The sequence below is a fragment of the Sminthopsis crassicaudata genome, chromosome 3, assembly GCF_048593235.1.
Source record: "Sminthopsis crassicaudata isolate SCR6 chromosome 3, ASM4859323v1, whole genome shotgun sequence".
Classification (NCBI taxonomy): Eukaryota; Metazoa; Chordata; class Mammalia; order Dasyuromorphia; family Dasyuridae; genus Sminthopsis; species Sminthopsis crassicaudata.
The window spans coordinates 85,969,973-85,995,564 of NC_133619.1; the positions used below are offsets into that span (position 1 = coordinate 85,969,973).

The 25,592-nt window shown below is 34.5% G+C and overlaps 2 protein-coding genes across 8 annotated transcripts in view; one reads left to right on the plus strand and one right to left on the minus strand.

Moving 5' to 3' along the window:
- Positions 1-1,426: 1,426 nt before the first annotated feature.
- Positions 1,427-18,317, minus strand: LACC1 (laccase domain containing 1). Of its 6 annotated transcripts, XM_074299157.1 has the most exons (7): positions 17,611-17,803; positions 14,460-15,068; positions 10,381-10,559; positions 9,199-9,364; positions 5,590-5,815; positions 4,322-4,501; positions 1,427-2,616 (listed from the first exon to the last, which is right to left on the minus strand). In XM_074299157.1, the coding sequence occupies exons 2-6, from the start codon at positions 15,013-15,015 to the stop codon at positions 4,327-4,329; spliced, it is 1,302 nt and encodes a 433-aa protein (XP_074155258.1). In that variant the 5' UTR covers positions 15,016-15,068; positions 17,611-17,803; the 3' UTR covers positions 1,427-2,616; positions 4,322-4,326. The 6 variants fall into 6 exon arrangements, with proteins under 6 accessions (XP_074155258.1, XP_074155265.1, XP_074155259.1 ...); XM_074299164.1 differs by lacking the exons at positions 10,381-10,559; positions 14,460-15,068 and adding an exon at positions 18,166-18,317 and having other exon boundaries at positions 17,611-17,703; XM_074299158.1 differs by lacking the exon at positions 14,460-15,068 and having other exon boundaries at positions 17,611-17,868.
- CCDC122 (coiled-coil domain containing 122) overlaps positions 17,813-25,592 on the plus strand; it is a 39,346-nt gene continuing 31,566 nt past the window's right edge. Inside the window, exons 1-2 of one of the 2 annotated variants that reach the window (XM_074299165.1) lie at positions 17,813-17,886; positions 18,092-18,179. The gene's annotated coding sequence lies outside the window, so the exon portion shown is untranslated. Of the gene's footprint in view, positions 17,887-18,082; positions 18,180-25,592 lie in introns of those variants that run through there. The other variant, XM_074299166.1, reaches the window with a different exon arrangement.

Consider the following 25,592-nt stretch of genomic DNA (forward strand, 5'->3'; position numbering starts at 1 on the left):
AATTCTGATGGACGTGGCCCTCTTCAGCAATGAGATGAACCAAATCAGTTCCAATAGAGCAGTAATGAACTGAACCAGCTACACCCAGGAAAAGAACTCTGGGAGATGAGTATGAACCACTACATAGAATTCCCAAACCCTCTATTTTTGTCCACCTGCATTTTGGATTTCCTTCACAGGCTAAATATACACTATTTCAAAGTCCGATTCTTTTTGTACAGCAAAATAGCTGTTTGGTCATGTATACATATATTGTATTTAATTTATACTCTAACATATTTAACATGTATTGGTCGACCTGCCATCTGGGGGAGGGGGGGGAAGAAGGGGAAAAAATTGGAACAAAGGGTTTGGCAATTGTCAATGTTGTAAAATTACCCGTGCATATATCTGGTAAATAAAAACTATTAAAAAATTATTAATGAACTTTGTCAAGAAAAAGAGAAATCTAAAATTATGACCAAGTTGGATTCATATCAGTTTTAGATATGTGTTTTTGATTACAATAAACAAAAAACCTTCCATGTCAATGCTTTTTTAGGGTTTTTAAATAAATCAATGCTGAATTTTACCAAGAAAAAAAAAAAAAGTGATCCATGAGGCAGGTAATAAAAATACTATCCCCATTTTACAAATGGAGAATCTGAGGTTTAAAAAGATTACATGCTTTGTCTAAGATTATGGATAGAATTAAACCAGTAGACTGAACACATTTTTCCTAAAACATAAGTTCTTTCTACTATACCATGCTACCTTGTGTACACAATAAATGATGAAAGTAATATCTCAAAGCATTATCATGGGAAGGTATATGCTACTCTGTATAATAAAGCACACCCAGAAAAGAAAGGTTCTGTTATTAAAATCCTTATCACTTGTGAAAAGGTTTAACATCAAAAGAGATGTTTTTTCATCAATGGGAATAACATTAAAGATGTCAAATATTTATTATTAGAAGCATGAAGCTTTTTCACTTGCAGCTGAAATCTCTTCTATATGCTCTCTTCTCTTATTAGAAGGTGAGCTCTCAGAAAGCAGCAAATACTATCTAGCTCTTCTATCTATATCCCTAGCACTTAGCACAGGAATCTATGCACAGTAAGCAATAAGAGCTCCTATCCATTTTCTTATTTTTTTTCTTTTTTTTACATTAGCCTCGTAAAAATAAATTTATTTTTCAACCACCTAACCTAGATAAAATCAAAAGGCTAAGCCTTTTGTTCTAGACAGAAGACCCAAAAAAGCAAAGTCATTCCAAGGACATTTATGGATGAAACCAGAATCTTATTGTTACTTCTCCTCCAATACATAAAATAGTGATCATGTAAATATCATTAACTTATTGACCTACAGTCTATTGTCCCGATCTAAAGAAAATTTTTATGATAAAAATATATTACATTCATTGAGAAAGGAACAGTACTGGTTTATTTATTTATTTATTATTTTATTTAACAAATAATATTCCACAGGAAACATTTACATTATCACAACTGACTAAAAGGTAAAGAGAATACAAGATTCCACTGAATTTACTGTCTAGAGTATAAACATTTAATACAGTTAACACATTTAATTCCAATAAGCAAAACAGTACCTTAAAGACTCTTCCAACAAACAATTTATTTCCCTTACATACATAAGATAAATATACATAAGATGTAAGAGATAATTTTGTCAACAACTCTTATAAATATCAGATGAGTCATAAAACACGGAAAAACCTGTTCTTGACAAAGATACTAATTGTCATAGAGGAGATCTACAGAGTCAAAGATGTAGATGGATTCTCTACAGATGATTAGTTTCTGGAGATGCTCATTTGGAGATTACATAGGGCTGGGTGAATCAAATAGTAGAACATGACAAAGCCTCCTACATAAAAGCCATAATCATTTAAAAGAATATGTTATAACAATCAATAGAGGAAAAACTCAAATGAAGGCCTATTATCTAAATCACGAGATAAAATTGGATTACGACCTAGAGAATCTTCCTCAGTATATACCTTGGACAACCACCACAAACCGAAAATGACTTGGGCCCAGAACTGAACAGAATAAGGGGAGGTCAGGGCTAGATTTCCTCTGGGAAACAGCCAAGTTTTTTTTAAATGACTCCAGATTTCTTTCTGCAACAAAAAAGTTCATTTTCTGGTTATGTATAAGGTTATGAGTTACAAAATGCTATATTCTCCAAGGAATTACAGTAGAGCATCATACAAAGAAAAGAGAAATGGAGAGGGACATGGCATGCAAAGGCTATCTGACAATTCACAAATAAGGAATTATACAAGAGAAAGGGAATGCAGGAATTATCAGAGAAGTATATATACTGAAAAAAAAGGACATGTGGCAAAAAGGAGGGATAACTAATGGATAGTCTACATGCTATACGGTTATCTATATAATACCCAGAAGAACATCTAACAGGTGCCTCATCATAAATTTATGGGAATATAAGGATTAAAACCCCAAGAAGAATAGGCATGAAGGAGTTATAATCTATATCACTGGAAAGAATATTCACATTGATGAGATCCCAGGACTACTGGAATACTGCAATCGGTCTTATACGCGGCCAGAAAACAATCCAGGCAAGCATTCAGGCCTGTATCTGTAAAATATAATGTGATCAAACATTTAAAAGAGATTTTTTTAAAAATCAAGGAAAACATTCCACCATAATTTCTGACAGTTTGTATCAATAAAGTATTTATTTGTTAAAAGTTACTGTGGGGAAAAATACTGATGCATATTCATCATGGTTATTATTTTTTGTTTCACAACATAACTGAAAATATAGGAGTGGTGGAATAAGAATGGAATACTATTCACTGGAATTTACTATTCATTGGTGAGAACAAATGCAGTCACAATAATGAAACATTTCTGTGAGTTTGAACATGTTCCTCCAATAGAGCTAACTTTAAAAATCAAATTGAATTTTTTAATATTATCTGCAAATAGCTAATATGTAAATCTAGTTAGTTACCAACTTAGTCTGCATACCAGCCAGTCTAGTATTTTAATGAAAAATTCTTCAAAGATTATTCTTTCAAGTGGTAAACAGAAAAATAAATGCACACTCAAAAAACCGAGAAATTTAGTCTCAATGAATTATACTTCTTGATGTCAACATTTAATGTAATGGAATAATACATTCAGTAGTACATACCCCAAGTAAATTAAGTGATCCATTATTAATATGTAAATTAAATTTTTTTACAACATTAAAACTGTAAGAAATCTTAATTATCAGACTATGGAAAAAATATTTAGTGGAGCAAATTTCTTTATGTTTTCAGCGTTATATTTGCTCTTCAAAATCTTGCTGATGATTAGATCAAGAATCAAAGACCTATAGCCATAAAGGAACTTAGGTATCACCCAAAACAGCCTTTCATTTTATTTGCAAATGAGATAAGCAAGGCTTCAGAATTGTTCAGACACTTGTCAAAGAAGCACAATGGCGACAGAATAGTCTAGATTAAAACTCAGGTCTTCAGATTCTTGGGTCAGTGCTTTTCCCGCTATATCAGTTATTTTCTTACCTGTCAAGTTTTTAACACCTTTTATTTTCACATTTTTTTTGTCTTAAATGTCTTTAAAAAAAATTTTTTTAATGCATTAAAAAGATACACAGTACATTTAAAAAAACAAGAATAAGAGGCCAACACCCAGAAAATACAAGCTAAGTCTTACAAATAATTCTTGAGGACTTTCCCAGGTGTGAGAGAGATAAGGTATAGTGTTTCAGTGAGAGCTTTACAGGACCTTGGAGGTCTTCTAGTCTAACCCCTTTTCTTTAGAGATGAAGAAATTGAGATCTACAGAGGATAACTGATCTGCCTAAGGTCCCATAGGTAGAAACAAAGCCAGAGCATCACCAGGAAAGACCTAAATCTGAATTGTGCCTCTTAAGGAATGTAAACTGTGTGAGCAGAAATCTGTCACTTAACATCTGTGCATAACAATACTTGCTCGATGCTCAAAGAATGGTAATGAGGAAAGTGATTCTGGAAACCCTAAAGCTCTACAAAAATGTGAGCTGTTATTATTATTGTTAAAATCTATTAAATCATGAAAAAAGGTATTCCAGTGAATAGCTTTCAAGAAAATTCATTTTGGAGAAAATAATGAATACTCCTGTCAATATAATCTTATTATTGAAGCAAATTTAAAATAAAATTGTGAATATTCCACAAGTATAAAAGGAAATTTTTAATGCAATTTTTAGGGATTTAATCTATCATGGAAACCTCAATTCACAAAGAGTCTCTTAATGTTTTCTAATCAGGTTTGTAGAAAGAAGAACTTACCATATTTACTCTCTAATTAATATGAAGCCCATTTGGGACCCAAAATTAATGCCATCCCGGACATGAGAGAAGAACATCTCAGGATGACAGGATGTACAAAGGTCAAGATTTTGGTGCTGATCAGATTTAAAATCACCTTGAATATTCTGAGGAAGAATTCCTCCACGTTCTAAAAGAATTCTTAAAATAAAAAACAAAAGCAAAGAAAAGCATCAACAATTTGAACGTTAATAACCAAATAATCAGAATAAAATGTGTAAGACAATTTTCTAGGTAGGAATAGGAGGTTGATATTTGGTAAAAAACTATTCTAGCAAAGATCTACAAACTACCAAGAAAATTAATTAATTTCAATTATGATACCTGGACTATGCCAAGTGGGAGCTATAACTTTTAATTAATGAGATAATAATATTACATTCTGTAATCTTGATTTTAGTACAAAAATTTGCAAACAATAAAAGGTTTGAAAAGAGATACTTTTAAAGCAAATTTAAAGGTATTTTTATTTAAAGCTTACTTAATTCAATCGTAGCATTAGCCTAGATCAAACATTTTAGAGTTGTTTTAAAAATCATATGGACCTCTCCTACTTCCTCTGAAAGAATTTTTTAAATATATAGTTAGCAAAGTAGTAAAATACATAAACTTATAAAGTAGTTAAATTGGTTCTTAAAACCATGTGTAGAAATAAGTTGTATTTTTATGTTTGTATACAAAAACTAAAAATTCTTTACACATAACTTTGCTTCTGGAAGCAAAAGAACAGAATCAAACACAGACAGATCAATGCTATATGCAAATCATACTCCGTTTTCTAAAGGTATTACTAACAATATTCAAATAGCAAGACTCCATAAAAATATCTTTAAAGGCACTAGATTTCATATCAACCTATTTAAAAAACAATTTTGATAATAAAAGTGTTTTCTGGTTATGTGCATATTTATTGCATAAATAGCAATCAGCTTAATATTTCAACATCCTTGGGAAACTTTAGCCTATGTGTTACCCATGATTAAAACTAAACTCTGCTCTGTCTACCTAGAGCTTAAAAAAATGATTAACTTACATACCAAATATTTCTTTTTTACATTTCAAACCAAGAGGTTTGCAAAGTCTGGGAAAAACAAGTTTCATATTTTATCTAGATTTTTGATGTGAGTTCTCAGCTAGTTAATGTCTGCATCCTGAATGTCCCATGGCTACCATTTTGATCTTAAAATGAAAAGGCATTTCATGTTCTACCGAAAAGAAATCAAACTTACCTAGTGGCTCTACGTAGATCAACGTAGGGATTTGGTGAATCAATTAGTCTTACACATTGAGGATCAAGATTATAAAAAGCCTGTGCTGATTCTCTCGGAAGAGTAAAACAACAAGGTCCCACCGAAGGGCCCATTACAACACGAATATCTTCCAGGCGACAGCCATATTCCGCTACCATAGCATGGACAGTAGCCATAGCAACTCCTAACAATGTACCCTTCCATCCTAGACAAGAAAAAGGAAAACAAGTCAAAATTTGAATGTACTGGATATGGTTTGTACAGTATTTCTCATGTTCCTGAAATACTGAATCAATTCCACAGTGCTAGTTCTTGGAAAAGCTACCATATTCCAATATAATAATATGACCAGAATACATAAAAAACAATGAAAACAATATTCTGAACTCTGCAGAATCTTTATTGGACCACAACTTTAAGGACAGAAATGTGACAAGATTCAAGGGGAGGAAAAACGAAAACAAATATTCACACTTGATGACTTTGAGGATCACTGATTTCATCAACCAATGCAGCTAGAAACCCTTCTATATCTCAGAAGTTCTTCATAAAAAGCTATGGCCAGCTTTGTGGTAAGTGACCTCTCCAAATTTAGTTAGGCTCATTATTAGACACAGTCTGTAGCCAGGCCTACAGTCAATGCCTTTCTTTGGTAAAACCAACTAGACGTTGAACTCCTTTCAGTATCTGAGTGCACAATGAGTCAAATAAACATATGTTATCATTAAGAATGGAATGATTTGATGGTTTTTAAAAAATGTAAGATAATCATTCCCTATTTAGAATCAATTAGGAAGAACTAAACAAAGAAAAGAGAAAGAATAGTATTAGAATGTTTAAAAGGTTAATTAAATGTGTTGGTTAATGTTGAAATAAATTTTGACAGGAGATTACAATTTCCCAATCCTTGACAATAAAAATAATCCAGGTAGCCAGGACCTCAGTTGATGTTTAATACATGCCAAATATGTGCACCTCAGTATGTTAGGAATGATAGTCGGTGTTTTACCTAGAAGCAAGAGAATTAATTGGGTGATCTTAGAGGTCCCTTCCAGTCCATAGAGTCTAAGAGGGAAGAAGACAATTTCATAAGGCAGGGTCATAATAGAAAATGGGTTAGGAATTGACCTGTGATTCCTTAAAGGAAAATCACCAATGAGAAAGCTCCTCCTATCCATGAAAATAGATTCACCATTCCTGTTCTTAAATAACCTTTTCTTGTATTTAAAAATATAAAAACAATTCTTAGTTCACTGGCCTTATAAAAAGTTCACTGGCCCTTGGTCTAAAGTTGGGGGGCAGGGGTGGGAGAAAGGGAGTAAGTAACACTTGTCCAGGGCCATACAACCAATATGTCTCAAGAGGCTGGAGTTAAATTCAGGTTTTTACCGGCTTCAAAGTCAGTTTTCTCCCCACTTCCCCCATGCTGCCTTTTTTTTATACAATGCAAAAGAAATAATAAACAGTGGATTGAACTTTATAAACATGCTACATGCTAGGTATGTAAACTCAGCTATAAGAAGCTATTATCTTTCATCAATTCATTGAAAATGTTGATCTGACAGAAATTAGGTACTGTAGCAATATTATAATTATAGTCTACTTACCATAGTACATTGAAAACAGATGATCACCATTACATGACCCAGAAAGAACAAAGAAAATTTAGAAGGAATTATATGTATTTTCTAGTTCTCATGTTATTTGTATTCATACTTCCTTATTCTCAGATGGATGCTCCCTCAAAAAATATACTAAGATGGTAGCTCAGTACTGAAGACTATAATGTCCACTAACTGCTTTTGCTTGTCAATTAACATTGTTGCTGCTTTCAGTAGTTTCAATAGTAACCAACTCTTCATGACACCATGTGGGACTTTCTTGGCAAAGATAATACAATAGTTTGTCATTTTTCTTCTCCAGCTCATTTTACAGATGAGGAAACTGAGGCAAATAGGATTAACTGACTTAAGTCAAGTCACTAATATCAGTTTATTACACAGTGATTCCTACAATCTGTATTTTTAGATCCAGATTATCTGCTTACTATACACATTGTCAAGAGTCATATCTACAGTGTCTCTAATTTCATGAAAGCATACCTTGTCAACTATACATGGTAAACTGATGCTTCAAAATGTAGAAATATAAGGAAGATATTGTAAGTTATTTTCAAAATAGAACATGTAAGGGACCTGAATCAGTGTTCCTGTTGCCAATTTACAATTTTCTGAAAATGCAGGGAGTCTTCATAAGGCCTTTGATTATTATTTCATCCTTAAGACCATTTACTTTTCAAAAACAAAGTTTAGTTTAGCAGAAGCCCATAGGTAATGTGCTTTGGTCTACCCTTGAGGACAGTTGGAGTACTAGATACCAAAAGATTTGTTTTTTTAAATGTGAATTTCCTAGACAATAAATCTATGTCCTAATAATAACTCTACTTTTAAAATGCTAAAAAAAAAAAAAAATTCACTGGCTTCTTTTATTTCATAGCTAAATCTCTTTTCTTCCTTTTAAAGAATCAGATCAGTTCTATAGCTATGAAAAGGACTTTATTCTCAAGGACACTTTATAACTGGTTGTGTATTATTTCTTTCTATGTGATCTACATCTTATTTTAAAATCTCATGAATTTTCAGTAGAGTGTAGATATTGTTTTTGTCTTTGTATTTTTAGCATTAAGAAAAATGTCTTGATAGAAACTACTTAATGCCTGTTGAATTGATCTGAATTTAAACTGCTGAAGCAATAGGATCCAAATTTTTTATCAGCAAATGAGAAAGAGAGTAAACTCATCTTCCCCAGAAAAGTTTTCTATTTAGCAAACCTGGCTACAAACCATGAAATACCACTGTTATAAGCAGGTGAGAAGTATTCTAAGGTGCTTTCTTTTTCTCAATACAGTAAGGCCTAGAGCCCAAAATGACTTGCCCTGACTTTCTCTTTATTTCTTACACATACCTCCCTTTACTTGCTGTTTTCTATGCCTGGAATACTCTTTCTCCTCTCCTCCACTTCCAAGAATTTTTCTTTTCCTTCAAGATGCTCTTCAAATACCTGAAACTTATATCCTGATGCTTTCAATCACTGATTCCCTTTCATTCCAACCATCTTTTATTTAACTACTTCATTTATTCTCTTTATATTTATTTTATAAATACTTAAATGTGTCTTGCTGTCTCATATTAGAATCTAAGTTCCTTATGAGTCAGGATTGCTAGAATGTAAGCTCCTTGTGAATAGGGATTGTTGGAATTATTTTATTTATAATCCTAGCCTTGAGAGCTCAGGGCTTGGCATACAGCAGGCACTTAAAACAGGATTACTGATCGAATGAAGACCATACTCAAGTAAGAATCTACATACTATTCTAAGAAATCTCCAAGAATTCTCCCCAATCTCCCCAACTCCCCAAGTGATCCTTGCTATTAAGAAATTGCTCTTTAGATTTAAAATTATTTAACCTTCAGTTTAAGCTTCTTCTCCTATCTCAATATATATCAAAAGCAACTGTCCAATATCCATAAAACCTTAAGTACTCGATATAAAAGGAGCTGAGAATTGAAATAATAAAAATCTAGTTACCTGAATGAGCGACACCACATGCTTTTTTAACAGGATCCGCAAAAATCAAAGGTATACAGTCTGCACCAAGAGCTGCTATGGTAACACCTCTTTGGTTGGTTGTTAGTCCATCATAAGAATCAGGCTCCTTCCTCCCCATTATCCAAACACCATTGGCATGATCAGTCTAATAAAAGGAAAGATTTAAGGAAAAAAAATTTTTTTTAAAGAAATTCATTAATAAAGTTGTATAAAATGATTATACTATACAACTGCATTATCATCTTAAAATTATTATTAAACTGTTAAGTCCATAAGATATATCTCACTCCTACATATGATAAATGTTAGTTGTCCTTGGACCAACAAATTATCACATCTCAATTTAAAAATATAAAAACAATAGAATTTTTGAAACTCCTTTAAAAATATTAGTTTCCAACATTTATTTTTTCCTTTTTTTTTCAACATTTATTTTTATAATATTTTGATTTCAATTTTTTTCTCCCTTCCCAATACAGCAATCAATCTGATATAGGTACATGTAAATTTTTTTTTTTTAAATGAAAATCTCCATAAATAAATCAGTAAGTCCCAAAGTAAAAAGTTCAAAATGAGGAAGCTAAGTGGAACGATGAATAGAGTTGAATGCTTGGAGTCAAGAAGAACTGAGTTCAAATTCAGCCTCTGAAAACTTATGACCCTGGGTAAGTCACTTAACCTGGTTGACTGTTTGACGTGTGAGGATCAAACGAGATAATATTTGTAAAGCACTTGTACATGCCTGGCACATAGTAGATGCTTCGGATAAGCTTGTTTCCCTTCCTTTCTAGGGACACAGGCTTTGTCAGGAAAAAGGATTAAAAATAACAATTCTGTTTGCTTCTGATGCTACTTGAATAGCCTCCCTTAACCATATTCAACACTCATAAATCAAAAAGATTAATCAGTGAAGCTATATACCAGTAGGATCAGGTCCTACAGAAATCAGTAATGGTACTATAATACTTTTAGAAGGCACTTTAAGGGGCAGATAAATATTACATAACCTATCTATAAGGTCTAAGATGTCTATTGAAGAAAATCAAAAGTAAGTATCCTTAGACTAGAGATGGAAAAGCTGAAGCAAAAAGTAGCCTAATCAAAAGTCACATGGTCAAATAAATATACTTTGATTTTCTCATCCATGAAGCAACAAAATACCTTTATACGGTGAAATTTTTCAGGGTCAAAGCCTGCCGCTTGAGCCAATCTTCGCAGATTTTCTTGAACGACAGCCTTGGGATCTCTACGCTTAGTACTACTGAAGAGGTTGCAAGAACTGAGAGTGGGTATGTAAGATATCCCACCTGTCCTGGTAGTGAAGCCATGTATGAAAATATCTATTGAAAAATTGAGTAAAAGATTCAAAATAAATTCCATGAACAAAAACTAACATTTTATAATGCTCCTGTCAGATGATATTGATAAGGGGCAGTAATCAAGATATTAGCAAGGATTTTTTTTTTTAAATCTGTGAGAATAATTAGGAAGGACTGGGCTAAACAAATGGGTCTGAGTTGATCTAGTTTAAAAATCATCAAAGAAACTATTGCTATATCAAGCAGCCATTACTTTATGGGTATTCTCCTGGCAGCTGAGACTCCAGGCTCTCAAAGGCTATGACTTCTTAATCATTAGACAATTTTTCCCATCATCTCATAAATTATTTAGACCTAACTCTGGACCCTCACCTTAAGTAAACCTGGTTTCTTATCCTGATAATAGGTTTTCCAGTAACTGATCCAATCTTTCCAACTATGCTGCCAATCATAATCCATACTGGCAATCTCTGAAAGTAATTTATACATCATGTAGTAACTGGCTAACTGGCCCAGTAATAATAGTTTCTTCCAAGCTAATTTTGTAGAATGGAGACCCATACAATGGAAATTCAGATCTTGTGCCTCTATCCCAACAACAGATAAAGACTGAGATGTAAGTGCTACATAATTCCCAGTGCTGAGAGCCTGGATACTTCTAAAAAGAGCTCATGTTTTATGCAGTGTAGTCTGAAAAATTTTCCTAAAGCCAAGTCAGAGAAGAGAGAAGTGGATAATATAATATTTTTTCTTGCTAGGCTTTTATTTATTTTTCCAAATTCATCTAATTCCTTTTTAATTTCTAGCTCCTTGATTCACATACTCCATGTTTTTCTTCACATGAAATATATAGTTTATTAGGGAGATAAGACAAATATTATGTAATATTATTATAATTTATGTTATTAGAGAACTGCAAAACAAAGTGTACTATAAAGTCCAAAAGGAAAGATTGTCACCAAAGGTATTAGAAGCTTCTTACAAGAGTGAGCATCCAAACTGGATTTTAAAGAATGGATAAGAATTCACAAGTTACAGAAGAGTAAGAAGAATATTTTAGGAATAAGAAATAGTATAAGCAAAGCCAACACCAAGAAAACAAAAATATGCTTCATTACAATCACAGCACATAGCAGTTTATTTATTTATTGATTGATTGATTGATTGATTGCAATAAGTTATGAAAGGTAGGGTAACATGAAATAATAGTGAACAAAAATACTATCTTAGTATTTTGAACAAATATTCTTTTAAATTTTGATTTAAGCAGCATGGTGTACTACAAAGGCACCTAAACTTGATTATCATAATACCTTAGTGGGGTCACTTATCAGGGACTATGGGACAAGTCAATTAACAATTCTCTTTAGACCTCGGTGTCACCTATGAAAAGGACGTTGTACAAGTAGGGTATTTCCAACCTAAAATCTAGATCTCACAATAACCTCATCGATAGCATGGACTTCATAGCTGACATCATGAGACAAGCATGCCAATAAGAAGGAAACAAAACTTAACATGTTTAATAACAATAGGTTTTATTTATATGTCCTTGATAGCCAAGAGTCTCATAGTTAGGGGTCCTTACCTTAGTGATGCTTATTCTCTCCTTCAAACCAGAGAGAGAACAGTATTTACTCCCAAATATGATAAAGTCCCTTGTCTCCTTTCCCCTTGTATTTTGACCAACTAACTATTCTCCTGCTAAATCAAGAATGATATTGATTTTCCCCAAACTAGATGTGATATGCTGATGCAGACAAATGTGATTATGTCTTTTATGTGAAAACTGCTTCATATTATGTTCTACAGAAGCAAACAATTGTCAGATAATGCTTTAGGCTAGTATCAAAGCTTTTTTGATACTATTATATCAGTTAAAAAAAATCACATATGTACCCCAGCATATGTATATGTACTTGTTTATAAATTATAGAGGTATTTTATATACATTACAAAACAAATACAAAAACAGAAATTGAAAATATTTTATTTATTAAAAAATATAAAAACTCTTTTTGAGCTCACTTAAAATGACCAACTTAATGAGAGCAAAATTAATGAATGCTTCATTGGTCTTGAATATTTGTATTTATCATTTTACATAAAAGCACTTTACTGAGCTGATTTTAAGGTCAGTTTATTAAGAAACTTAGTTTTAAAGGCTATCATAACTTAAAGATCTCACAAAGTCAGTGATCCAAATGCAATGTAGGCCCTGAAGTCAGGAGGACTTGAGTTCAAATCTGGCCTCTGAAGGATACCTTCCTATATATGTATGTCAATAACCTCCTAGCTATGTGACCCTGGGCAAGTCACTTAACCCTAACTGCCTCAGCCAAAAAAAAGTGAATGCTGTTATTCATCTATCAATAAGGTTACTATCTTTATCAAATAAATTATTTAAATTCTAGGGGAAAAAAAAAAACAAAAACATAAAAGTGAATATACCCAGAAAGTGTTCTGGTATGAAAGAGTTATGAAATCTTAACAAGTGGGCTATATTTATTCTCATGCATGTTAACAATCATATCTTGCTACACTATTATTTCTATGCTTGTCAATGACATAAATTTTCCATTTGTAAAATGTCAATATGGCTTATGATAATTTGCTTGCTAGGAAGAGGGTTATGATAAAACTGTACATACAGCTGCTTAGTCAAGCTATCAGTAATCAATAAGAATTTACATGCCAAACACATGCCAGTCACGAGGAATATAAAGACAAAAACAGTAATTATACAGTGAAAAGTGAGCTGAATGACTGAATCCTCTCAGCCTCAGTTCCTTATCATTAGAATAAAGGGGAAAGAGAGTATTGTACTACATGGCTATAACTCCCTTTCAGCTTTAAATCTATGATCTTTTGATTCTATAGAAACTAGAGAATATACCCAAAAGCTTATACAAAGTAGATTGGAGAGGGAGAGGGCTAGAGAATAGAACAGGAATGGCTTCAAGTGATGATTAATTTTAACTGAGACTTGAAGAAAACAAGGAATTCTAACAAGTGATGAAAGGAAAGTAAATTCCAGAAATGAGGACAGCCAGCACAAAAGGGGAGACAGGATGCAGAATATCTAAGAGTGGATCAACCAAAGATTATGGGAAAAGGAATAAAGCATAATAAAGCTAGACAGGTAGATTAGGAGCAGATTGTGAAGAGTCTTAAGTGCCACATGATTTTATATTTTATACTAGAAAAGAGAGAAACACAGGGATATATTGTGTAGAGAAGTGACATAATCATACTAACACTTTAGGAAAATCATTTTTAATGCAATGACCAAGCACAATTCCAGATGACCAATTGCCTACTTACTTTCTGATATAAAGGCCATAAGACTTCAGATGGAAAATGATTCACGGATACTTGGACATAACCTATGTGGGAATTTGTTTTGCTTGTATAACTGTTAGAAAGTATAAAGATTAATTTTTGGATAAAAAAAATCACTATGACAGGGTGTGAAAAATGGATTGGAAATGGAAGAGATTTGAGGCTGGGAGACCAATTAGGAAGTTCTTGCAATAACCAAGACTGTAGATGAGAGGAGCTGAACTAGAATGGTGATTGTGTCAGTACACAGGAGATGAAAGATGTTTAGAAAATTCTCAACTTTTCTAAAATAAATTATTATTCTTTTTTTGACCTGAGTATTCCCTCTACCAATGAAACCAAACACAGAGATGCTTTTTTTTTGGTGATGCTAAATAAATAACTTAGTGAATGAATATCAAATGAAGATTATATATGTGTGTGGTTGTATGTTGCATGGGTCTGTGTGTGTGTATACACACACAATAAATCATGAAAAAGAGATGAAATCAAGTAGAGGAGAGTGGAAAAGGTTAGATGAGTGCCTAAAGAGTTGACTATATGCATATTTGAAAAATAAATGGATACAACTTAAAATACCTGGGATAAAGGAAGATGTGAGAATGGTGAGTTCCCCCTTCAGTCCTGGTAGACTTCTCAAATATGTTTTGATATCATTCTGGATTTCTTCTAATTCTTGGTTTGTAACAGTATTTATTTCAATAGATTCTTTTATATGACTTTCTCCCAAATTTAGTAGTAAGTCTTCAAACTCAAAATGATAAACATCAGTGAAGAGTTGATGAATAAAAACTTTCATTAGTGCTTTCCTCTGCAGTGTTGTCATTATTTTAATACTAGTCAAATTTTTTTCATCAAGTTTTTGCTTAATTATATATAAGGTAGCAGCCATACTGGAATTACTTATAACCTCAAATCCCACTGGAAAGATTGGTAAACTATTAATCATTTCATTTTTATTATCATCATGTTCACCATTATTTTCACATCTGAGATTATGGCAATGCATTATGCAAAGGAATTTGGCATTTGTGGCATGGAAGTACTGCACAGCTTTCAATGTTTTTAGTAGCACACAGTTACTCTGAGAGTTCAATTTCAAACCAAAGAAATCGATCAATACTGCTTCTGCCATACTCGAGAACTGTATAAAGCTCCTCAAAAAGAATCCTGCACCAAATAAACTGCCTATAAAGAAAAATATAATATCAACATAAAAATTATATCACCTTTTCTCTATGGTTACAATCAAAATACTTGTGTCATATTTAATTTTAAAAATTAGATTTCCATATCAAAAATCTATCAAATAATATGACCAATGTCGTCTTCCTTATTTTCCACATAAAATTTTTTGTATGTCTTTGAAGTACAAATATTTTTATTAAGCAGTGTTTTACCTTGGAAGGATTAAAAATAATAAAGGAAGAGTCCTAAGATTCTTTTTTCCCCCACTATAGCTAGTTAGCTTAGGCAATATTTTAAAAAACTGACAAGAATGCAACATGACGTCATATTCCTTGAGGTGAAATTCTTGCCTGGGACCAGATTGTCATTTACTAACCACGCCATTTTAATTTCACTGATTCAGTTTCCTTATCTTTGACATGAAGATAACAAAACAACATTTTTAACACGGACTCCAGAAGGCTGCACTATAGACCAAATAAGATAAAATAATAAAGAGCTAAGCCATTTCAGTTGCATCCAACTCTGTGATCCTTTTTTTTTTTTTTTTTTTTTTTTTTTTTTTTTTTTGGTGGGGGAGGCTTTCTGTCAGGGATATTAGAACGGTTTGCCTTATTCTTCTCCAGATCATGTTTTTCAGAGGGACTGAGAGACAATTAAGTGACTTCTCTAGGGTCACACAGCTAGTGTCAAAGGCTGGATTTGAACTCAGGAAAAGGAGTTTTCTTGATTCCAAGTCTAGTGCTCTATCCAACTGTACCAACCGGTTGTATTAACAGAATGCATGAATTAAACTTCAGTTCAATGAAATCACCAGTTCATAAAGCAGCTTCATCACAATAACAGCCGATCACATACATTCTCATTTGATCTTCATATAAAACCTCTGAGAGAGGTGAGCTATTATGTTCATATTGCAAATGAGACCCCAAGTGGCGAACTGGCTCACTCCAGATCACCCAGCCAGTTTTAGAAGCTGAACCCAAGTCTTTTCAACTCTGTGGCCTATTATCTTTTTTTAAAAGGCCATTAGCTAATAAGGAAATATTTTTTGCTTCATATATACACACAGTAATACAACAAACATTTTAATAAAATCAGTAGAGATAACAAAACCCTCTCTTCCTTCAACCACCAACAAGGCATTTATTCTCAAGCCACATACCAGACTCCCCTCGTTTTTTTCCTTAGGCTCCGTGGTGCATTGCCCTTTTCGTCATCTCTCCCCACTTTGTACTCCCCAGTACTAATGTATTTATACTGTTCATTCTTTATCTAAAAACACCCTTAGTGATAATTTTTAACAGATTTAACCAAATACAAATGGGGGAAAAATAATGGGCGGCGATTTGTTCCCGAGAACCTCCACGCCAGCGCCGCTGCAGCATTTTTCTTTTTCCTACAGTATCTAGCAATCAATGCTGATGTCAGTTTTCTTCTCCCCGCCCCCTCCTTTTTTATTGTTCTTACACTGACTGGTCTTACATATCCCCCCAAAATACATAGTTCGATGGATTTTGCGCTATATAAAAGCAAATCTATATCTACATATGCATACACAGATATTATTCTGGTCCATGTCTATGGATGAATGCCCGGAAATAAATATATAAATATGTACGCAGATATAGATCTATCTATGTCAATGTAGACACTGATAGAGATCTATTTCTCTGTATGACTACATACAGCTACATCCATCTATAATGTTTGCAGAGCTACGTCTACGAGTATATACCGGTAGCTCTATGTAAATATATATGTTATAGAATATTATTAATTATAGGATATTATTAAATATTATAATTATTAAGGCTATTTAGATATTACCGAATACATAATATTGCATATTGTTACAGATCGTCGATTACACTTAGCCCCACCTAGTGCCAGTCTCGAGGTTTCTGATCGTTATTTCGGGGCTAAGGTCGCTTGTCCTTGAACTTGAACTCCATCCGAATGACTGGCACCCAAGCTCGGACTTGCCACTTCCAATTTTTAAGCTCCTTCCCCACCCTACCCCACCCCCAACCTCTCGGGCCTACTGTGGGTGGGGCCGGCTCTTGCGGCAGAAGCCGCGACGGGCTTTCGGGCCGTCATCCGCAGCCCCCGCAGCCCCACACAGCTGGGGCTCACCGAGACAATCCATTAGTATTGGATCAGCACCCCCGGACACCCATACTTACAGGCCCAGAACGTGCGACAGGCCAGGGTCCTCCCGACAGAATCCCCCAGGCGAGCTCCCCGAGACAGCCGCAAGAACCTGCGCAATCGGCTCCACTGCGTCCTGGGGACGCGGACCAGACGAAGCTGCAGCTGCGCAGTGCGACCGCCCGGGTGGAGATGTCGCAGCACTTCCGGGGTGGGCCCCAGCGCCCCCTCACTTCTACCCCCCCCCCACCCCGCAGCAAACCCCCACCCCCAAGCGCGGCCTAGTCCTAAAAGCCCCCGAGAATGACGCAGGAAAAATAAACCGAGAGGAAGACTGCGGGAGGACAAGCCGGGGCTGGGGAGGGGGAGGGAGTGGCGCAGTAGGACTCACCTGAGAATCTGGGGAGCGGAGCGCGGAGCCCCGAAGCGAGAACGAGACGAACGGTCCAGGGGTTGAGGAAGAGAATGAGTCTCGGGATCGAAGCTGGAGAAGAAGGGAGGGAGGGAGGAGCTTGGGCGAAAACGAGGATGGGTGCAGTGCGGGAGGGGGAAGGATAAGCTGGGGGAGCTGCGCTAGCGAGAACGAGACTAGGTGTCCAAGGGAAGAGATGAGTAATTCTCGAGAACAAGGCGGGGCGGCCCTGCGCCAAGCCTAAGAGAAAGCGAGGTTGAGCCCAGCACCCCCACACTCCTCCACCACCCACCACCCCCACACTCCTCCACCACCCCCACCCCACCCCTCCCCACATCACTCCGCACCCCTCCCCCATCACTCCGCACCCTTCCCCCACCACCCCACACCTCTCCCCCCCCAGCCTATGAAAGCCCACCCCTCAAGTGTGTGAGCTTGCGGCCTTCTTCTTCCCTCACAGCTTTTTGAGCTCCCCAAACAGCGGCCATTAAACCGTGGTGTTCCCAGACTCCCAACCTGGGGGCTAGACCCTACTTGTGTAAGCGCTGGTAAGTGGTGCTTCTGTACGCCTCAGTTTCCAAGTGTGTCAAGCTACCCCCATCCACAAACGTCTATTTTGGTCAGGAACATGTCGCGACATGTCGGGGAGGGACCCAGCACCGAAGGCTGTTTGAGCAGAGCCCCTCAATGTGCAGGCTGGCACCGGCTCCCAATTTTTAAATGAATACACTAGGTGTCAGTGCATGGTCCATGAGGACTGCGCCTTCCATTGTTAGGGATTCTAGAAATGATGCAAATGATGTTACGGAACCCAGAATCATCCATTTTGGAGGCCTTACGGTGACTGCAATCCTTTAAAACTAACCATCTGAAAATGAATCTTTTTCAATGAATAGAGTTTTATTCCAATTACTTGTAAAGATAGCTTTCAGCATTCACTCTGTAAGATTTTGAGTTCCAGATTTTTGTCTCCCTTTGTCCCTTTCCTCCCCCCTCCCCAAGGCAGCAGGCAACCTGATATGGATTAAACATCCTTTAGTCATACTTCCATATTTGTCATGTTGTACAAGAAAAATCAGACCCCCAAAGGGAAGAAATATCAATATCAGTCTCCATATTTCTTTCTCTGGATGTGGATGGAAGAAAACCTTTTTAAAAACAGAGGGATTGTTTAACTACAACTTAATATATTTTATTTGTGAAGTTGATGATTTGAATCTAGCTGTAAGTGTATATGTTTGAATTAAATGTCATCTTAGAAAAGTCTACCCAACATTCTAATTGGGAAATATTTATAGGTATCGAAACATACCTAGATCTATATAGGCATTCTATGATGCATAATACTATGTATTATGCATACCATATTTTTTTCCTTTTTTTTTCTTTTTTTATTATAGCTTTTTATTTACCAGATATATGCATGGGTCATTTTACAGCATTAACAATTGCAAAACCTTTTGTTCCAATTTTTCCCCTCCTTCCCCCTGATGGCAGGTTGACAATACATGTTAAATATGTTAAAGTATAAATTAAATACAATATATGTATACATGTCCAAACGGTTGTTTTGCTGTACAAAAAGAATCGGACTTGAAATAGTGTACAATTAGCCTGTGAAGGAAATAAAAAATGTAGGCAGACAAAAATAGAGGGATTGGGAATTCTATGTAGTGGTTCACAGTAATCTCCCAGAGTTGTTTCTATGCATATCATATTATAGACTGGATACTGACTATCACCAAGAAACTTGCAGTACATGCTATCTTTGCTTTCATCCAGGACCTTGCTAAAATGTTAAATAACACAGGGCCAAGAATTGATTGCATGACATTCCACTATATCTCCAGTTTGAAATCAGCACATTAATAACTATTCTTTGAGTGGGATCCTTAAATCAGTTTAGAATTTATCTTAGGATATAATTTATTGCTTACCCCAATATGTAAAAGGTTATGATTTTGCTAAATTTGTTCTATATATTTTAACTTTATCATTCATTTATTGTCAACATCTCAAGTCATTCAAGAAATATTTATTGAGATTCCATTTGTGAGACAATGGAATACACCAGAAATAAGTTTTATTTGAAGGTCAGCAAACCTGGGTTCTACTCCTAGCCCTGTTACTATTTGACTTGCACCTCTTCAGATATCAGCTTACTTATATTAATCAAAAAAGAGACAGTTTGACTTGATGATTTTTCAGGTCCTTCCAGCTCTAATATCCTGTAATTCTAATGCAAACATGGAGTCTTGTGGGATGTGCAAAGATAAATAAAACTGTCCCTATTACTATGGTGCTTTCAATCCAGTAGAGAAAATATGTCCTGAATATATTATAAATCAAGATGTAATATCATAAGCATAGTACAATCAGAATATTATGCGAAATCAGAGGAGGGAAAGCTTTTTTGGATTTTGATGTAAATAAGAAAAACTGAATAGAAAAAAGTGGCACTTTGAACTGACTTTGACTTCAATTTTCCATTTATCAATTGAAGTCAGTTGCAATGTAGAAAAAAATGCAGTTCTTGGTATTCCAAGTGGAAGGAAGTATGGTGCAGTTAATAGAATGTTGATTTTAAATTCAGGAAGACCTAATTTTAAATCATCTCTCAGATGGTTACTTGCTATGTGACTGTGGGCAAATAACTTTTTTTTTTCTTTGACCCTCACTTTCCCATCTTTGGATCTATAAATTAAAGATGATGATAATACTAATCTCCAAGATTTATTGGGAAGATAAGGTGAGATGTATAAAGCATTTTGCAAACCTTAGAATGCTATAGAAATGTTAGCTATTAACTATTTTAATTGAATCAATTGAAATATTTCCTTTTTGGTATCAGTATAGCTGATTTAAAAATAAAGAGAAATAATTTTAAAGCAATTTAAAAATGTTTATATTGAAAATAATTTATCCCAGATATATGATTTCAGTAATTTGGGTAAAAAGCAAATGCTTTATACTGTAGTAGACAAACTTTGACAGTTACTGTGATTAAAAAATGATCATGCTGTGATAATCTGATAATGAATCTTCTTGAGCTTAACTAAGTCTGACCCCCAGACAACTGGAGCCCTTCCTCAAAACCTCTCCAATCATGCACTTTGCTTGGAATCTTTCCATATCCTACAGTCACCTCCATATTTTGGGGAAGCATGACTGCAAGACTTAAATGGAATTAGAATATTCTACTGTAAGCCCTCAGCCCATTTTACGTCAGTTTAATATTTAGCAATCTAAGGACTTCCTATTTATTGCCATTGAAGCCAAAAGTAAAACAAATAGACTACAGAGAATACTAGTCTGAATACAATCAAGTGTAAAATTTAGAGAAAATCAAATTCTTTCCTTGATAGTGTAGTGGACAGAGGATCGAGCAGCTGGGAGTGAGGCAGATATGAGTTCAAATTTCATCTCTAAAACATTTACTAGCTATGTACTTAGATCTGTTTGTCTCAATTGCTTCAACTGTAAAATAAAATTAATTATAGCACCTATCGCATAGAATTATTGTGAAGACTAAAAGAAATTGTGAGTTTGATATATCTTTGAAAATAATCTTCAGTGGAAATCTTCAACATAAAGAAGATCCAATTCACTTCCAGTTGATCAATGATGGACAGAAACAACTACACCCAGAGAAGAAACACTGGGAAGTGAATGTAAATTGTTAGTACTACTGTCTATCTACCCAGGTTACTTATACCTTCGGAAGCTAATACTTAATGTACAACAAGAAAATGGGATTTACACACATATATTGTATCTAGGTTATATTGTAACATATGTAAAATGTATGGGATTGCCTATCATCAAGGGGAGGGAGTAGAGGGAGGGAGGGGGTAATGTGGAAAAAAAAAAAAAAAGAAATCTTCAGGATTGTTAACTGTTTAGATAAAAAGCATAAAATCTGCATAAAAAGATGAAAAGTTCATGGAATTGGAAGAATCATAGAAGTTTAGATTAAGAAAGGATTTTAGTTATGATTTAGTCTTGCCAAATTATTTTACTGATTAGAAAACCTGAGACTGCCCTCCTCCCAAGAAGGAAAAGGACTTATCCAAAATTAGAAAGTTGATAATATACCAAAACTACAGTTGCAACAAATTCTATTTTCACTCTATTACATTATCTTCAGTCATCATATGACTAAGATTAAACTGTCCTTCACCATCCTGGACAGATGAGAATAAATCCTTTTTTTCAAAAATCCTAGTGAAGATGATTTGAAAACTCCATTTTGATTGTAGAGAGTCTGAGTATGGGAAATACCATGTCAAAAAGTCACAACATCATAACAAAAAAAAAAAAGGAAAAGATAAATGAAAAGGAAGCCTATATCTCTAAGAGCCAGGGAAAACCCCAATAATATCCCTGTGGAGGAGAGTTAGTTGTAGAAGTATCTTAAAGCATTAATTATAGGTTTGAGCTGATGTATTTTTTGCACAGAATTTAGTTTTGTTTTTTGTTTTTTTCTGGGAAACAGCTTAGTAATTGAGTCTTGCACAATAGTTATCACCCAATAGTTTAGCACTTACTTAACATTTAAGGATAGACAAGGGAATTTCCAAGATTGGGTTCAGATAAAGGTTGTTTCATGCCTTAAATTAAGAGACCTATTATTCAGCCTGTCTCTATATAAATAATTCAGCAAAATTTCCTGTGTGCTATACTTTCTTCTAAAACCTATTCTAATGTTAAGCATACTCAATCAAGTATTTTTAAACATACCTTAAATTAAAATTCAAACCCTCTTTGATCATAAGAATTATAACTGAAAAAAAAACTGAGAGATAATATAGTCTGAACATTTCATTTTAATAAGCAAACTTAGGTCCAGAAAAGTTAAGTTTCTCTCCAAGGTCACATCAGTTGTCAGCAAAAATATGTTCTGAATGCAGGTCATTTAATTTTAAAAAAACTTATTATGCAACAGGCTCTATGCTGGATGTTGGGGATATAGATTAAAAAAAAAAAAAAAGAAATAAACACTGCCCTCAAGGAGTTCATTTTCTTTAAGTCCTCTAATGCTAATGCCAGTGTTCTATTATATCATATTGCCTCTTATTCCCTACTAAGTAGCAGGATAAAACATAAGATAAAACAATAAGCTATAAAATTAACCCTATTTATACTCTCAGAGGCTATTAAGTCTCTCTACTCTTCAAGATTAAAAAAAATCACAATATTTGTCTTAGTTTGACTAGAATTGAAATCAACATTTCCCTTTAAATCTACTCTCCTGATTTCCCATTTTCTGTATGTGGTACCATGTTTGACATACCATTCACCATACCACTGTCATTTACCCCATTTTCAAAACCTCAGTATTATCTTTCTTCTTCCTCACCTTCTACATGTAATTATCAAGTCCCATCCTTATCTCTACAGTCTTTCTTGTAATTTATTCTTTCTTTTTCTATTCCCCTTGCCAGCACTCTAGTATAGAGCTTTCATCATTATTCACCTAGATTATAGCAATAGATTCCGTTATGTCTTCATATTTTTACTCTTTCAAGATACCTCAGTGCAGCTAAACGTCTTGAAAGCAGGAACTATCTTTTGCCAATTTTTTTTGTATCGACATTGTTGTACAGTACCTGGCACATGGTACATGCTTACTAATCAGTTCTTTGTTTTTTTCCCCTCTGACACTTAGTATTGCATGCTTAAACTCCTTTGCCTAGTGATCATTTGTAATCTGGTCCCAAATTTTCTTTTTCAGACCTCTCATGACTCCCCACATGCTCTGCTCTAGCCAAGATAGACTAACCACTATTAGTTGAACACATCCTACCTAATTTCATCTCTACATCTTTGTTTACACCATTTATCCTCAGGAGAAAGGCTTGTAACAAAGGTAACATTACAAGGACAAAATAGAAATGGTTCTGGCCTTTAAGAAGCTTATATTCAACTGGAGAAAGTTCCTGTGAGGAAACCGGCTGTTTAACCTTAATAAGAGATGAGATGCTAAGGGCTGTCATGGAAGACACACATATACATATTTTCTTTGTCTCTATAGAGCAGAATTAGAAGTAAGAGGTAGATGTTGAAGAAAGGGCATTTTTAAATTAATTTTTTATTTTAATAGTTTTTATTTACCAGATATATGCATGGGTAATTTTACAACATTGACAATTGCCAAACCTTTTGTTCTAATTTTTCCCCTCCTTCCCCCCACCCCAGATGGCAGGTTGACCAATACATGTTAAATATGTTAAAGTATAAATTAAATACAATATATGTACACATGTCCAAGCAGTTGTTTTGCTGAACAAAAAGAATCAGCCTTTGAAATAGTATACAATTAGCCTGTGAAGGAAATAAAAAATGCAGGCGGACAAAATTCCCAGAATTATTTCACTGGGTATAGCTGGTTGAGTTCATTACTGCTCTATTGGAACTGATTTGGTTCATCAAATTGTTGAAGATGGCCACGTCCATCAGAATTGATCATCATATAGTATTGTTGTTGAAGTGTACAAGGATCTCCTGGTCCTGCTCATTTCACTTAGCATCAGTTCATGTAGGTCTCTCCAAGCCTTTCTGAAAATCATCCTGTTGGTCATTTCTTACAGAACAATAATATGCCATAACATTCATATATTTATTCAGCCATTCTCCAATTGATGGGCATCCACTCAGTTTCCAGTTTCTGGCCACTACAAAGAGGGCTGCGGCAAACATGAAGAAAGGACATTTCAAATTGATATAAGAGAAAGTCTCCATTAGAGACTTACAAAAGGACAATGGGCCATCCCCAGAGGTAGTTGAGTTCCATATCACAATAGGTCTTCAAGTAAAAGTTGCATGACTTATCAGGGATATAATAGGCTTCCTGATCACATATGGATTAGACATCTGAGGTCCCTTCCAACACTAATATTCTGTAATTTCATGCCTTGAGTTAAACAATATGCTTCTTTCTGAGATGATTAGAGCATACTCAGCCCTCCCTTTCTTTGGTCATACACATGAAAGACCTCTAGTCCAATATTCCTCTTTTTTTAAAAAGCTCTACCCTTATTCAAATAGTCCATGGGGATAATTACACTTGCCAAATATTGGCAGTGGTTCTGTTATCTTTCCTCTGTGTCAGTCAATCCCCTAATGTTTTCCCAAAAAACCTCTTTTAGTTTGAAATGGCAGGAATGAAATGGCAAAAAAAAAAAAAAAAGTATTGCGAAAAGGGTTAAGGGTTAGGGAAAGTCTAATAAAGTTACTTCTCAGAAAAACCAAATATCCAGTCTAAAAATAATGTAAGAAAAAATGGAGTCCCTTTGAACTAGCAATACTACCACTAGTCTGTACTCCAAAGAGATAAAAGGAAAAGACAAAAGAGCTATATGTAAAAAATATAGCAATTCTTGTTATAATGGCAAAGAATTGGAAATTGAGATGCTCATCAATTAGGGAGTTGCTGAATAAAATGTGGCATATGATTGTGATGGAATTCTGTTGTGTTATAAGAGATGAGCAAGATGCTTTCAGAAAAATATGGGAAGACATACATGAACTAATAAAAAGTGAAATGAAGAGAACCAGGAGAACATTATGCACAGAAACAGCAATACTGTAGGGTGATCAACTTTGAAAGCCTTATTCTCAGCAACACAATGATCTAAGACAATTTCAAAGGAAATATGAACTACCTTCACAGAAAGAACTGATAATGTCTGAATGCAGATGAAAGCATAATTTTTTTCAAAAACTTTATTTTTTTTTGTCTTTTTTTTTTTGCAACATGGCTAACATGGAAATATTTTGCTTGACTATCCATGTATAGCCTATATTAAAATTGCTCACCTTTTCAATGTGGAGGGAGGCAAGGGAGAAAGAGAATTTGAAACTCAAAACTTTTTAAAAAAATCATTAAAAAATTTACACATAATTGAGAAAAAATAAAAACATTAAAATTAAAAACAAAAAAGAAAGGAGTGCTTTATATA

What these genes read in the sequence shown, in the direction of transcription:
- LACC1 (XM_074299157.1), bottom strand. Translation starts at nt 15,015, where the DNA reads ATGGCAGAAGCAGTATTGATCGATTTCTTTGGTTTGAAATTGAACTCT. An exon ending in ATGTGGTGTCGCTCATTCAG is followed by an intron (nt 5,816 to 9,198) that starts GTAACTAGATTT and finishes TTTCTTGTCTAG; the next exon opens with GATGGAAGGGTACATTGTTA. An exon ending in GATCTACGTAGAGCCACTAG is followed by an intron (nt 4,502 to 5,589) that starts GTAAGTTTGATT and finishes TTTTATTTTAAG; the next exon opens with AATTCTTTTAGAACGTGGAG.